At 32.2% G+C, this 15,619-nt stretch overlaps 1 protein-coding gene across 3 annotated transcripts; it reads left to right on the top strand.

The window, feature by feature from the left end:
- Nucleotides 1-8,693: 8,693 nt before the first annotated feature.
- Nucleotides 8,694-14,841, top strand: LOC104889691 (hypothetical protein). Of its 3 annotated transcripts, none has more exons than XM_010674971.4 (10): nt 8,694-8,877; nt 9,698-9,836; nt 9,959-10,126; nt 10,229-10,315; nt 11,120-11,254; nt 11,479-11,589; nt 12,092-12,183; nt 12,259-12,364; nt 12,596-12,682; nt 13,858-14,841. In XM_010674971.4, the coding sequence occupies exons 2-10, from the start codon at nt 9,705-9,707 to the stop codon at nt 14,269-14,271; spliced, it is 1,332 nt and encodes a 443-aa protein (XP_010673273.1). In that variant the 5' UTR covers nt 8,694-8,877; nt 9,698-9,704; the 3' UTR covers nt 14,272-14,841. The 3 variants fall into 3 exon arrangements, with proteins under 3 accessions (XP_010673273.1, XP_010673274.1, XP_019103836.1); XM_010674972.4 differs by lacking the exon at nt 8,694-8,877 and adding an exon at nt 8,937-9,071; XM_019248291.3 differs by lacking the exon at nt 8,694-8,877 and adding an exon at nt 9,122-9,508.
- Nucleotides 14,842-15,619: the final 778 nt, after the last annotated feature.

Below are 15,619 nucleotides of genomic sequence, written 5' to 3'. Positions count from 1 at the left end.
TTGACAATTGAGAAACTCTAAATTTTTCCATTATAAAAACACAAACACATAGTAAGTGTAATTTAAAACCTTTTTTAACCCAATCTTTTAAAAATTATGGAGCGTATTTTATATTTATTGATATTAACTAATTTGAACTTATTTTTCTGGCTTATAAATATTTTAGCTTATCAAAAGCTAAGTGCCCCACGGGCATCTCCTAAAAAAACTTTATCGAAATGTAATTGTTCACTTTAATCGATTTTGTCTAATATTATATTACCTAAACTTATCCAAATGAATTTGAAATTGTTTTATTTGTTACTATTTTTGTCTAAAATTGACTAGTTTTATGTGCTAAGGTGTCCATAATTGTTTGAATACAGCTTATGTTTGATTTATTTGAATTTATTTTAAGTAAACATATCTAAATTTGTCTGAACGTATTATAACTTATCTAAATTTATTTTATCAGAATTAAGTTTGAGTAAGTTATAATAAGATGAAGTGAACCAACTTCATAAATCTTAATTTTATGACTAAAATACTTGCGTATTTAAAGTGTTAATCTTGTGATCTTCTCAAATTTGATATGTTCTCTTCAAGATGTTATCAACTTAGAATTTTGCTATTTGGCAACTGGTTATGTGGTTAACAATTAACATATCAATTCTTTTAGCGTGTTGATTTTGCGTAAGTGTACATAGCAATTTTTACACACCCAAAACCTAAACTCGCACATCCAAAACATACATTTGCACATCCAAATAATATGTATGTATCCAAAAATCATGTCTCCACATCCAAAATATATATTTGTACATCCAAATTACGTATTTACACATCTAAAGAGTATATTGCACATCAAAAAAATATGTTTGCACATCCAAACTACATATTTCAAATCCAAACACTATATTTACACATCAAAAAAATTGCTTGCAAATCTAAATGTGTGATTGCGCGTCCAAAGATTTTATTTTCACATCTAAAGAGAATAATTTGTAAATTAATAAATTCTTAGATGTGCAAACAGTCTGAGGTAGTGAGGTGAATCATGGATGTGCATATTTAAGGGATTAAATGTGCATCACATGTATACATTTGACCAAAATAGGATAATGGTTGGCTTATTTTTAGTCTAACCAGACACAATCATCTTTTCATCAATTTGTTCACAGTCGAACAATTTGGTATTTAGCCTTTTCTTTTTTAACAAGTTACTATACGTATTTAAACGGAAAATAATTAGTCTACCCATCAGGTAATATATCCACTACTAATAGAGAGTAATGGTAAGTGATGATAGTAGAATCCAACTCATATGATATTTTAATTCTTTTATTAATAGTGGGTAGATTATCCACCGAGTAGATGTAACAACTTCGTATTTAAACCACTAGTATTGTTTCTCTGACAAATATAGTTATGATGGCTTAAAAGAACGTTGAATTGGTGAAAGAAATATCGACAAATGAACAGCAAAACTTGCACTACTTTGAGTAGGAATATTTCCCTTTTTCCCCTTCCACATGGCCTATGTTTTCTTGGTCTAGAAAAAGAAAACGCACTATAATGAGGAATAAAAAATAGGAATAACAATAAATAAAAAAAACTACATGGCACAATAAATAATGGAATAACTTCTAGAGGATTTTTATACTCCACATTTTGCTAACATTTTACATAAAAGATTGAGCATATGTCTCCTATTCTCCAACACCACAAGTTTGGATTGTCAATCTCCACTAAAGTTTTTACATCTTTTCGATGCAAGGGTGTGTTTATGTTTAACTTAATTAAGCAAGTTGTTGCCTAATTAAGCAAGTTTTGCTTAATCAAGCAAGTTTTATTTTCGAACTTAAAGACTATATTAACGTAAAATTTCGTGTTCATGTGGTTGTGTATCTCATGATGCTTGATTGTTTGATATTTTTTTCGTCATTGAGATATGGTGTAGACACGTAATCTTAACATTACGTGATTATTTTACGTAATAGAAAATATTACATGATGGTTTTAGATAGTAATTTGTTAAAAAAGAAAAAAAATCGATATATGAGTTTGTCCCGCATGAAAGAAAGAGATATTATATAAGATGAATAACTATAAGTATTGAATGATGATCTGCTTTACCTACGACTATTTTGAAATGGAATTTTATTAGATTCGTGAGGGAACTAATTTCACATAATACCTTTTCATAACCCCAACTATCCACCAAAGCACACATGCAATCAAATTCTTGAAAAGAACATTGGAGTTTTAGCTTTTATGACATAGCATGATAGCATGCAGAAGATGAGAATAATGGTAGAGAACTCTGTATATGCCAATGTTAGTACATACTTGCATGTATCTTCCCCTTTTCACCTATTATAAAATTTGAAATGCTCACGAAACATATATCTAACGTTATAATAAATCAAAGGAAAAATTGATAAAAATAGTCCAAACTATTACCGTTTTATTCGAAATAATCTCAACTTTGAATTATTCTAGAATAATTTCAATGTGTCTTTTTCTACCGAAACCAGAACTATTGCTAAATAATAAAATGTCAAGTGAGCTAAACTATAGATATTGCACTTTTATATAAAGCACCGTTTAAAATATCTTATTTTATCAGATATTATAAGTTAGTTTATACTAATACTTTTGTTATCTTTATCTTTAGAGTTCACAAAGCTTGTCCACATAATAAGTCAAATATTGCCAATAATTTTGGAGCCATGGGAAGATTTTTGCATAAGTTGAATAAATCTCTCCCACTTTCGGTGGTGTATAAATATATTCTTTGCAAGTTTATTTCAGGTTAGAAAAGGAAAACGTGTTCTTATGCACATTTTCTTATTCAATCTTCACTCGGTTTTAAAAGATAAGGTACGTATGATGTTCGAGGTCGAACTTTGACAGTTAATTACTCTCAATTTATGTTGATAAAAATTTTTAAAAGTAATATTATTATAGTATTTTTTTAGACGAATCCAACGGTATAATTTTTATATATTGTATTTGAGAGATATTTATGATCTAAACAAATTTTCATAAAGCGTAAATGCCTTATATTTTAAAATAGAGGGAGTATCATCTAAGTCTATTATATAATACAAATTATTATGATAGGCGGTTTAATTTTAACGAAAATGACAAATTTAAGCATACATTTTTCTAACAATCCTATTTTATCTCACTTTAACCCAACGCTAACTTAGTTGTCCTTTCTTTTCTATTTTCTTGTTTCCTTTGAGTCTTGAATGACTACAACATGCATTTTTAAAAAAGAATAACACGACAGTCTTACTTAATGTATTACACTATTCACTAAATGATATAAAAAAAGTGATTTTCAATTAGATTAAACTGGTCACTAAATAGATTAAACTAGTTACTATATTTAGAAATGTGGTCAGATATCTTCTTAGTATTGAACTTAAGCAATTACCTGGTTTTAAATTAAAAGTATATGGTCTATTTATAAGACCAACCTTTAATATAGGACAAAAAAACTTCTCGAATATACATTTGGTGGGGTTTGAAAAAGATGTAGGCTACCTTGCTTTTAATTAGTTCAAACAAAAAGATCTTTTTTTTCTAGAGAAATCATTAACAAGAAAAGCAAGTATGGGATGATCATATGAGACACCAGTATTACTCATAATCATAATTCTCAAAAAAAAAAAAATCTTTTAATTAGTAAGAATAACATCTTAAAAAATTTGGAATTATCACCCATATTACTTGATAATTTAATGTTAAAATCTTTTTATATGAGATTTGACAAATATATAAAAAGTAAGACAATAATATGTTCTAAACATTATATACTATATTTCTTTTTTTTCGTGTTCAATCTAATTTCATTTTGTTAGAGCTCGTTTGGTTACCGCTGGAACGAACTTAATTCCTATGGGAAGTCTTATTTCATGGAAAGTAAATTATGATCTTGTCTATTTTTTAGGAAATGGCTTTTGGTGTTTGGTTGAGCATATGAATTTGTAATTGACACGAATTTCTAATCATCAAGGGGGGATCGGTGATTAATTTCCTACACTTCATAGGAATTTTCATTTCCTTAGAAATTCTATTTCTCATGAATTCACTATTTCCTGCATACCAAACAACCATCCTATTTTATACTCCCTCCGTTTCACAATATAAGGCACGCACAATATTCGAGGTCGAACTTTGACATTTAATTACTCTCAATTTATGTGGATAAAAAAAATTTAAAAATAATATTATTATAGTATTTTTCAAGACGAATTCAACGGTATAATTTTTATAATTTTATTTAACGTATTTGAGAAATATTTGTTGTCAAAGTAAATTTTCGTAAAACGCAAATGACTTATATTTTGAAACAGAGGGAGTATTTCCTAGGAAATCCAAATTCCAGTGAAATTTTAAGTGAACCAACCTACCTCTTTAATACTATATATTTTAGGTTTGAATTTGAATAGCTGCCCACCTATCATAGGTGGGTTACATCTTTAATACTATATAATTAACATAAAGTTGGGTATATTTTCTTGAATTAGCTAAGTTTGAGTTGGAAAGATTTGTTGGATTACACTCATGAAAATGATTGCTTAACAATATATCTTCATTGTGAGGCTCAAATAAGGCAAAACGCCCACATCATTAAACAGGATATTTAGGAAATAACTGGAGGATTTGATGAATTCAGGAAGCTTTTTCCACAGATATTAATGAGATATAGAAAGAGACAGCATTATCACATGAACCTAAAAATTTCACTTTCTATTTTTATAGAAAAAATTATCCATGACCCTTCAATAATAATTCTTCATTTGCCTTATTTGTTACCTACTTCAACTTATTTCATGTTCATCTTTCAAAAAAAAAAAATGTTCATATTTTCCTCGGGTAAAATCGAAAATGAAAATAAAAAGTTCTTATTATATTTGGTGAAATTAGTGATATTTGGTTAAGACTTGCTAATTTTGATGATAAATTTGTTAATCTAAAAATCTATAATAGAGTATAAAAGTTTCATGACATGCTTTATCTTGAAAAATGTTTTGCATATACTCCGTAATAATTTCCACATTCTTTACCTATTATTATAAGGCACAACGATTTAAAAGGTGATTTTATATTTTTATGTTAAAGAGAGAGACGAAAATAAGGTGTGATAAGAACGAGTAATTATACATTAGGGAGAAAGAAAAAGTATATTTTTATAAAAATTGCAATTGTTCGATTTGCACGCTTGGATGTAATTAGTAATTTTGTATAAAGAATAAGTAGTAAAAATTGGAGGAAGTGAGTAATTTCATGTTGCAAATAATTGAAAAGTTTTTGTGAATAGACCTCTCAACAACGTGGAAGTCGACGTGTATTATTTGGGGATATCGAAAATATCTTTTAATGGATATTTCTTTTGAAAAAGTTAGAGCTTATTGGAAAAATTGTATTGCATCCTACAAAAATATTGATCCCAAATTATATTATTTTGTAGCTATCAAATAAAAATGGTTGAGATTGGCTAGTGTCTATCAATATGACTACATATGATAATTATTTTTTAACAAAAATAGTCATCACGGATTGAGCCACTAGAATTAAATAGCAAATCTTTTAAAGGGTTAAAAAACTAAGAAATAGACAAAAGTGTAAAACCAACAACTAACAATAATACAAGTGTACTTTATTTACGTATTTGAGTATGATAGTATCTAGAACACTTGTGATTCTATGCATGCGCATACCTTTACGTTGATTGTAATTGACAAAGCGTGAGGTGCACATACTAGTTCTAATTATTCAATGTTGTGCTTCCTTCAATGGCTATGATAATTACTCCCTATGTTATACAGACACGGATTGAGTGTCTACTCGGATACGGGTTTTTAAGTCTTCGACTCGGCTATTTTGTAGAAAAAAGTCAAGATTTTAATTTAAAATGAAGTATCCAAGTAAAGTATCGTGTCAGACACAACACCCCGTTTTTGAGGTAAATGAAGGTGTCAGGGTAACACTGATAAGTACACCAAACATTTGGATTGGCTAGTGAGTAATAATCAGGAAGCATAAATCATTAAGGATCTATTCTTTTGAACTTATTTTCGGTTCAGTTAAATTTGATTTAGTTCATTCTAGTTTAATTTCTTTGTACAATTTAGTTTCTCTCAGTTCAATTCAAATTTTTTCAGTCTAATATAATGAGGTCTAACTCAAACAATGTTGATATTACCTACACTCTCTTTAACATTTTTTTGTGTAGGAACTACTAGTGGATTATGGAATACATTATATGTCCCATAATAGGTCCCATTCTTCTGCCCTTTCCCGGAAGTCGATGACTATTTATAGCTATTACAAAGTTCGACCTAATGCTTTTTATACAAAACTTCTACCTCGAGCACACGCAATGGAGCCGTAGACAATCAAGTAGGGTAAAATAAAGTTGGTAAATAAACGAAAAAGAAACATATTAAATAACAAAAAAGATTGAGAAAGTGATCACATGAAAAGAAAGGGAACAAAATAAAATTCAAAGAAATGGAAAATTTAATCAGGTATTCAAAATATATAGTTGAAGTCTTGAAGAAACTAGTTCAAGCAATATGTTACCATTTTTGTACCATGCAGTGTGCCTTTGGTGGCCAAGAATATAAACATAGTTGAAGTTTGACTCATTTGAGCTTGACTAAGCCTTAGCTTGTCTTAGCTCATGGCTAATCTTCTCTACCTTGGCGTGTCTTCGGAGTTCCAAAGCTTAACGAGATTGTCTGTACCTTAATCCTGATATGTAGATTATATTTCTCATATAATAACAAAGATAAGGTAATTCTTATCTCGACATACTTGAGTTGAACATTACCACGCACAACGCCAACTAGAGTACTCTATTATGTTTATTATTTGAATTTTTTTTATCATACCAAGTTTACACTATAACACAAACTCAACCAATCACATTCGATGGAATAAGCATGTATTAGAAAAAAAATACGCGCTCAAGTTATAAAACTATAAATTTAAGCTAAATAGAGCATAACTAATCTAGTGACAAGTCAACTCGAGTCAAACTTTAATAAAGCTTCGCCCGACAAAAAAATAAAAGAGCCGAGCTTTATTAAAGTTCAACTCGAGTTGGCTTGTCACTAGGTTAGTTATGCCCTATGCCTTGTCTTGCCATTCTCCTAGACTTGCATGTTCGTATCTTGGCCCATCCCTACTTCACTTGTTTAAGAGAGCATCTCTACTTCACTTGTAAATTCGTTTAATTCCATCGTTCCATGTCATATCTCAACCATATTAGATAAGATTGAAAGGAATATTATTTCTTTTTTATAGGGGGTATCTTATTTTCTTTGCCGACTTTCTTGTCATTGTGTTTGTTTTCTTTTATGGCAAATAGAATACTACCCAAATCTATGCTACCAAATACATCGTCTTTTCTTTTCCTTTTACATAGATGTGTAGTGTACTATTATTATATTCCTGCCAATGTTCTCTTCACTTTTTTTTTTTTCAACTATAACTAGAACACATCATAACTAGAACACATCAAATAATCATGTAAGTTTTCCTTGTATAAATATTATTTAATTTATTTTGACTTATTTAAAATAGAAATATTTTTAAATAAGTTTTGATAAATTTCATATATTATAAATATAGATTCATATAGATTAAAACTAGTCTTACATGCACACCGTACGTGTGAAAGTAAATAGAAATTAAAATTACTATATTGTCATATCTAATAACCTCAAATTATACGTAAAAAGAATCGTTCACAAAGTTTATCTAAAGAAAGATTTGGCATAATTTCTATTTAGAAAACATTAAGTAATTATGTGCATATATAGGGGAATTCATTGATTAAATAATATTCACATTATTATTATATAAATTTAAGTAATTAAGTCTTGTATGAAGTTTTTTTCCTCTCGTCCTCCTTTCTAACTGTTAGAGAAAAAAAACTTCATAGAAGACTTAATTCACAAATTTTAATCTGATACTCAATAGACGATAATTTTGACTCAAGCGAATTTCAATATGATGTATGTTGTTTCTTTTTTTTCGTCATTATGCATTGTCGGGGGATTATTATGCATCGATTTGCCTTATTTCGTACAATCTGCATGAAACAGAATAGACTGTTTCGTCCGATCTGCACGAAACTGTCTATTATGTTTCATTGCACGAAACAGTCTATTCTATTTCATGCAGACTGCACGAAATAAGATTGCACAAAACAGTAAATTCGAACCTTCAATAATTTTAGCAGTTTCTTTCCAAATTATAACTCGCAATTTGCTGTTTGGTGTTTTGAAACCACGAAAATGGAGAGAGAAATAAGAGAAATCACTGAATTTGCTGTGTTGTTATGGAGAAATCACTCGAAAATGGAGGAATTCTTAGATATTAAATTGGTACAACCCTAGAAAAAAAAGCCACAGAAATGGTAGAAGGAGAAAGTAGGCGTGAATGAGTGTTATGAGGGGTAATACTGAATTGTATTGGTAATGTGAGGTTACATTTAGCAACTACGTTGATGAATGCATTTCTCTTTTCCCTAACCAAAAAATATGATATCAAAATTATCATATCATTTCAGACCTCCCCCTCCCCTTCTTTATACTTTGTACCGCCTTCGTGGCTCATATGGATAAAAGAAAAAAATCATTTCATACCTCATTTGTGTTTAGACGGCCCATCAGTTTCTCTCTTTCCCCCACAAGGCCACAACCCCATAAAGTCGGTTTACATTTGCTGGAAAATAAATCAATAACATAAAATAAAGTAAAAAAAATAAACCATTAATATCTGATATTGAAGATTATAATTGGGGAAGAAAAGGAGGAAAAATTCAAGTGGAAGAAGCAACGAGAGTTTTCAAGGTTACCCAATTTTAAAAAGGTGAATTTTTTTCCCTCTACCTTATAAATATCTAATATTTTTATTTATTGATATATTTATTTTGTATGTATTATTGTTTATAGTGTTGTCTTAATCTTCAATTTTCTTTTTGTTGTTGTTGTTGGGTATTTATCCATATTTCATTTTTGGGTTGTTTGGTCGCATTATTTTTTTCTAGAAGTTGAAAGGAGAAGGTATGTTTTAGGGCTTTGAAGAACCCAAATTTTTCTTCTTTTATGTGGTTTTTCTGTTCAATTTTATGTGGGTATTTAATTTTGTTAGATGGGTTTATGATTTCTTCAATTTTGCTGTTAATCAGATGTGAAATTTATTGAGGTTTTTCCGAAAAATCATTTTGCATTGTACATCTGTTCATTTTTGGCAAAATTAAAATTTTGCATCTATGATTTTCAATAATACGGTGGATGTAGATCTCTAGAAGATCTGGAATGATATTAATTTTATGGGTTTGTTCTGTTAATTGGTAATTGGTATTCACATCTGTGAAAGACAATTTTGGGTCTTTTTGCTGATTTTGTCAACACTGAACTAGCTGGAGGAGAGAAGGAAGGTGTCAACTTGTAAGTTAGGGATTGAAAAACATAACAAATTCAAATTCACTGCTGATTGGGTAATTGATAGTTCTTTGTAAATCTAGCTTTGAGATTCATAGTTGATACTCTTGTTTGGGTGGGTAAGTGGTAGTCTTTGTAAATCTAGCTTTGAGTGGTGGAGCAGTTGGGACTTGGGCGGGCCTGAAAATTAACTAGATACTTAACGACGAGCGAATTAATCACACATCACATCTATTTTGATTCAGGCGAATCATGTCTGAACAACAAGTTGACGAATTCGATTACATGGCCGATGAACATGATGTGGCTGATTTCATTGATGAAGTGGACGGGGAGTTTTATGCCAGAGACGATGGCAATATAGGAATGGAAGAGTATGATTTGGTCAGTAGTCTCTCTTCATGTGTTTCTAGTTTGTTTAGATTAGAGCTGTTGATATGTTTCTTTCTTTATCTTGGTCACTTTTGAACTTATTTAGTACTGAAATTTAGTTGCTTGATATCCAGCTTTCTAAGGTGACTGATACCTCAGCTGCCAGCGCCAGGAGAGGCAAAGACATTCAGGGTATTCCATGGGATAGATTGAATATAACAAGAGAGAAATACAGATTAACTAGGCTGGAACAGTACAAGAATTATGAAAATATTCCAACTTCTGGGGAATCCATAGACAAGGTTGGTTACTTGCCTGTAGCAGCTAGGCTTTGCCTTAGAAGTATCTAATGGTAAAATGTTATTCTAGGGATTTTGTGTAATGAATGATCTGGGTGTGATTAGGAATGGAAGTCAAAGGAGAAAGGTGGAAACTACTATGAGTTCTTCTACAATTCAAGATTGGTCAAGCCTACGATTCTACATTTTCAGGTTTTTTCTGCTTTGCTGTATAGGTTATGTGGGTAAAATGAGATTATCAAGTTTAGATTTATATTACCGTTGGATTTTGTTCTAAATGTGGCTCTGTCTTTCTATGTTATAGATGTGTGTTGCAAACTAGTATGATCTGAAATTGGTCAGTGAGGCCTTTGTCCCAACTTCTGATGGTGACAAGAGTGGACATGGCGAAATTATGTTTCTGAAATTGCTCAATAGTTTTGTTTCACACTATTGCCGTGTCATACATTTCTGCTCATTTGGAGACATTCCTGATGTACTTTATCAGTAGTTCTGAGATTTCCTAGGTTCAAACTGGTAATTTTGGAGTACAATTCTAGTTATGTGGGCTGTGCCAATGAAGAAGGTGAACAGTTAGATCACTTATTAGGTCATTGAATTCAATTACAAAACCAATTGGCAATCTGATGACTAATTTACTACACTTGTAAGCGGGTCATATTCTTTGTCTTTTTGAATGTGGGTGAGCTGCCATGTACAAGGTAGTGAGATCCAGATACGTGCTGGGAGTTCTCGCATTGGCATTTTGTATCATTTGTATAGCAGTTACTGTCTATGGGTAATGGGAACGGGAATTGCTATATGAGTTCATTTCTTTCCTTATTATATGTCAAAATTTGCACAAGTTCAGTGTTCTCCTTCTGAGAAACAATTTTGTTTATTTTTGGGAAGAGTTTTTCTTAATCCCATCTCTTTTATGTTGATTTAATCTTTGTTTATTTTTTAAGTTGGATCATGGCTTGATGTTATTGTGTATTTGTGCTCTCCTATTTGCAGCTAAGAAATCTTGTGTGGGCTACGTCAAAACATGATGTTTATCTAATGTCCAACTACCAAGTGATGCATTGGTCATCATTAACTCGAAATTTGTCAGAGGTGGTCAATTTTGCTGGACATGTATCCCCTTCTGAGGTATCACCAGTCCTATCTTGAAACGTTAAATTTTTTTTTCTCCGTGGAATTTTCCTGTCCAGTTATGCTATCACTTATTTGTATATTGCATTAGTATTCGAGCAACAAGGAGCTTGAATATTATATTCCCCTATTTCTTTAGCTTTACACTTTTTTGAAGCTTCTTAGCGTAAGTCTTTGATTAATTCAACTCTAATGGTATTCTTTGTTTTATGATGTTGCAGAAACACAAAGGAAGTTTGCTTGAAGGTTTCACCCAAACTCAGATTAGTACACTAGCAGTCAAAGACAAACTCATGGTTGCAGGGGGGTTCCAAGGAGAATTAGTATGCAAGGTGTGCTAGCAATTTCAATTTGTTCAGCGACTTCTATTTGTTCTCCACAATACTTCAATCTCTTAAATGTGATGCTTTTCTCATGGACATAAGCTCGCTTCACTAGCGCTGAGACATGTTAGGTAATTTTCTAGTTGGCTGGTGTTTGGGAGAGGATTTCATAGTTGCATCAGTGCTTCTAATTAAAGGGTCAAAGTGCCAAAAGAATGACCCCATAAGAAAAAAAGTTCCGAAAGGATGAGTTTAGCAAAGTAAGTTGACCATTTTGAAAGAAGAACCAAGTAGTCACATTTGGGGGTTGACTATCTGAAGGTTTTGAATTATTGTTCCTTGAACTATTAATTTGTCCTGTTATAGCGGCTCTCCTAATGGTTCATTTTGGCTTAGCGTTTAAGTATCTTTTCTTTCCCTTTTGGCGACATTGGCGTGTTTATAGGATTTCATATTTTGATTACATGATAGATTCAATGGATTTTTTTTTACGCTGATTAAAATTTTGCAGCGTCTTGATAAACATGGTATCAGTTTCTGTGCCCGTACAACATACGATGATAATGCCATCACCAATGCAGTTGAGATTTTTAACAGTCTGAGGTATTATAAGATGTGACTAATAGCACTACTATTAAAATGACGTGGACCTCCTTATATGTAAATGTTTTGTTGCAGTGGTTGTTATCATTTCTTGGCATCAAATAATGATTGTGGAATACGGCTGTATGATATGGAGAGATTTCAACACCTGAACCACTTCCGTTTTCCTTGGCCAGTAAATGTGAGTGTTTTTATCCTTGCATTATGTGCATCATTTCATTTCCTTTGCTCTCCTAGTCTCCGTACGGCGCACACATCAAATGAAAATTGGAGCAAATATGGGATTGTGAAAGCATGTTCTTTTTTTTTGTGTGTGTGTGTGTGGGGGGGGGGGGGTTCAGAGTTGTGTTCCGCATCTGTTGGGTTTAGTTATGCTATTTTTCTGGCTTTGTGATTTTTTGTTTTGATGCAGCATACATCCATTAGCCCAGATCGGAGGCTCATTGCTGTTGTAGGTGATCATGTCGATGGTTTGCTTGTTGATTCACAAAGTGGAAAGGTATGTAAAACAATGCATGATGTATAAACATATTGATGTTCCTTATTCATATTCCGTTCGGATTGTTTTCATTGTGGAAGCATTCAGCATATTTCCTTTCTAGCTGCATACCTGAATCTTGAGAGATCGTTGGCTGATGGGTCCCAGCCTCTGGACTTGTAGGCTAGGCGAGCTTGATTGTCAATCCCCCCCCCCCCCCCCCCCAAAACAGGTTTTCACTAGATAGGGCTAGTTCGGCGACCTTCCTGCCTGCCTGCCTACTAGGCTTACGAATTATTGAAGGCTTGGGATATGTCATATGCCTTCTAATTTTATAAGCATAAACATGTGTAGGTTTATCCAAGTGTCAGCATTCGTCAAACTGCTTCGATGTTTTTGGCCTATTTATTATGATTGTTCACGTGTCTCAAGTGAAAAATGAAGAGAAGACATGATTGAAATGAGAAAATCTTGTGGTGTTGCCTCTTCTTTTGCTGAGTTATACTTTCTCTTTTGTATATTTCTTCAACTCCGTAGTAGCAAAGTAGTAACCGTTTCTTACGTCCTGTTTGGTAGCTAGTGTTAAATATTTGTAGAGGTAATGAATCAAATATAATGGAAGATCATCCTCAACATGTCTTTTTCTTCCTAAAGCTACATTACTACCTCTAAAGTGCTCAAAGATGCTATGGATTTTTTGTGAAGACAAAGAGGTACTTGTGATGTGGATGGACAAGCAGTATTATGGATTTTGTAGTACGAGACTTTCTTCACATAATTATTTATAAACTCATTATCATCACAATTTATTATCGCCTACCATATAGGTGGTTGTAATTATAAACGCAGATGGAGGTGTAGCAAATGTTGTACTGGTATTTAGATTTGACAAGTATAATTATTGGAATTATGAGTGAGAAATATATGGCACCAGGAAAGTTCTTTGTGGATAGATGCTAATGAATGGAGGAAGTCATTCTAGATGAGCTTTTTGGCCAAACTTGAACAATTTAGAAGATGAATGTAGACATTACAGTCATATTCATATTGTTTGTCTGCATAATTTTCAACAAGTTAATGCATCAAAACTCAATAGTCTGTTAATTATGTCCTCAAAAGTCAAAATAGAACAACTTATTTTGAACAGTCTCCATAGACAAGTATTGATCATTTAAATGGTTTCTTGCTATGGGCAGGTTGTCTCCACAGTGGAAGGTCATCGTGATTATTCCTTTGCTACAGCTTGGCATCCAGACGGCCGTGTTTTTGCCACCGGCAATCAAGACAAGACATGCCGGGTTTGGGATGTGAGGAAGCTTTCAGAATCAGTAGCAGTTTTGAAAGGAAACTTGGGTGCAACCCGATCCATTCGATTCTCATCAGATGGTAATTTCATGGTGGCTGCTGAACCAGCTGATTTTGTCCATGTATACAGTACAAAAGCAAATTACGAGAAGCGACAGGAGATTGATTTCTTCGGGGAGATATCCGGAGTATCTTTGAGCCCTGATGACGAGTGTTTATACATAGGAATATGGGACAGGACCTACGCGAGCTTATTACAGTACAACAGAAAACACGCGTACCAATACCTGGATTCGTTCATCTGAATGACAGAAAAACTGCTCAATATTTATCAGCAAGGGGTTTGAAGATTGTGCTTAAAAGGTTTTCTCAAAGAAAAAGGTTACTCATAGAATATATCCTGTACCGAACAAGAGAGGAGAGAATGGCTGCGCCCACTCGAAACCGAAATTACAAAATCGCCGCTCTCTCTTTGTTCATGTAGAGAAAAGTGTTCTTGTTGTTAGTAGTCTTAACTCTTTGTGAAAGTATGGATCTTTTGTCATGAAATAGGTTACCATTTAGAATAAAAGCAGTTGGAGATAATGCTAGTAAACTAGTTGAGTGTACCTTGTAGATGTGTACACTGTACAGTGAGGTATGCTATGATAGTATGATAGGTTTTAAGTTTCTACATTTTCCTTCTATTTTTATTTTTATTCTTGTAAACCCCTTTTCCCTTCTTTTTTTTTTTGGAAAGAAAAATATGTTTGGGGTTTGGGCTGTTTTTCGATATCGATTTCGCTTAATGTAAAGTATCAGTGTAGCAGTGTCTGGACTTGAGTCTGTGGAAGTGAACATTACATCTTTCAGAAAAATCTGAACTCCCTCTTCAATGTGTTTGTGTTTGATGATTAGTTGTGTCGAATTGTCAATTGTTTAAAATTTAAAGTATGTGTAATTTTCAATATGATTTCAAGAAATTCAATGTATGTTTACTTTTCAATATGATTTCAAGTTATAATATACTCCGAATTCGACTTAAATCTGATGCAGATAATGTGATTTATGTGATTTCAAGTGATAATATGATAAATACGTTTGTGCATATTGCATAGCTATAGCATGGGTTTGAAATTGGAATAATGAATATTGCATCAAACAGAAGAAATTATTATCACTTTAGCTAAAAGAAATACTTCTTCCGTTTCGAATTATATGAAATAAATTTACTTTTTCACTATTCATATTTATTACTTTGACTAAGATTTGTGATTTATACATAATAAAAAACATAGTTAACTGGAATCTTGTTGATTCGTCTCCTGATGTATTATTATAAAATGTAATTTTTATAATTTTTACTTATATATAATTACAGATTTTTGTGGTCAAAATAATGCATTGATATGCATTAAAATGGACTTGTTGCATTTAATTCGGAACAGAGGGAGTATCAATTATATAACAAAAAGCTTCTTGTGAATTGTGATTTGCCATGGTAGCTTGTACTTTATTAGACAGCTGCAAAAGTTTGGGCTCCTGGCCCTCTTTGTTTCCTGCTGGGCTCCTGGCTCTCTTTGTTTCCTGCAGTCCAGAGCATGCTTTGGGCTTACTGGACCACTGGTGCCCAACGAGCTCTGAATTATGATCGTTTGATCATGAATTAGTAGA

The sequence above is a fragment of the Beta vulgaris genome, chromosome 3 (genome assembly GCF_026745355.1).
Source record: "Beta vulgaris subsp. vulgaris cultivar EL10 chromosome 3, EL10.2, whole genome shotgun sequence".
In the NCBI taxonomy this organism is placed as follows: Eukaryota; Viridiplantae; Streptophyta; class Magnoliopsida; order Caryophyllales; family Amaranthaceae; genus Beta; species Beta vulgaris.
This window is presented reverse-complemented; position numbering and strand designations above follow the sequence as displayed.

What these genes read in the sequence shown, in the direction of transcription:
- LOC104889691 (XM_010674971.4), top strand. Translation starts at nt 9,705, where the DNA reads ATGTCTGAACAACAAGTTGACGAATTCGATTACATGGCCGATGAACAT. An exon ending in CTACGATTCTACATTTTCAG is followed by an intron (nt 10,316 to 11,119) that starts GTTTTTTCTGCT and finishes TCCTATTTGCAG; the next exon opens with CTAAGAAATCTTGTGTGGGC. An exon ending in GTTTTCCTTGGCCAGTAAAT is followed by an intron (nt 12,365 to 12,595) that starts GTGAGTGTTTTT and finishes GTTTTGATGCAG; the next exon opens with CATACATCCATTAGCCCAGA.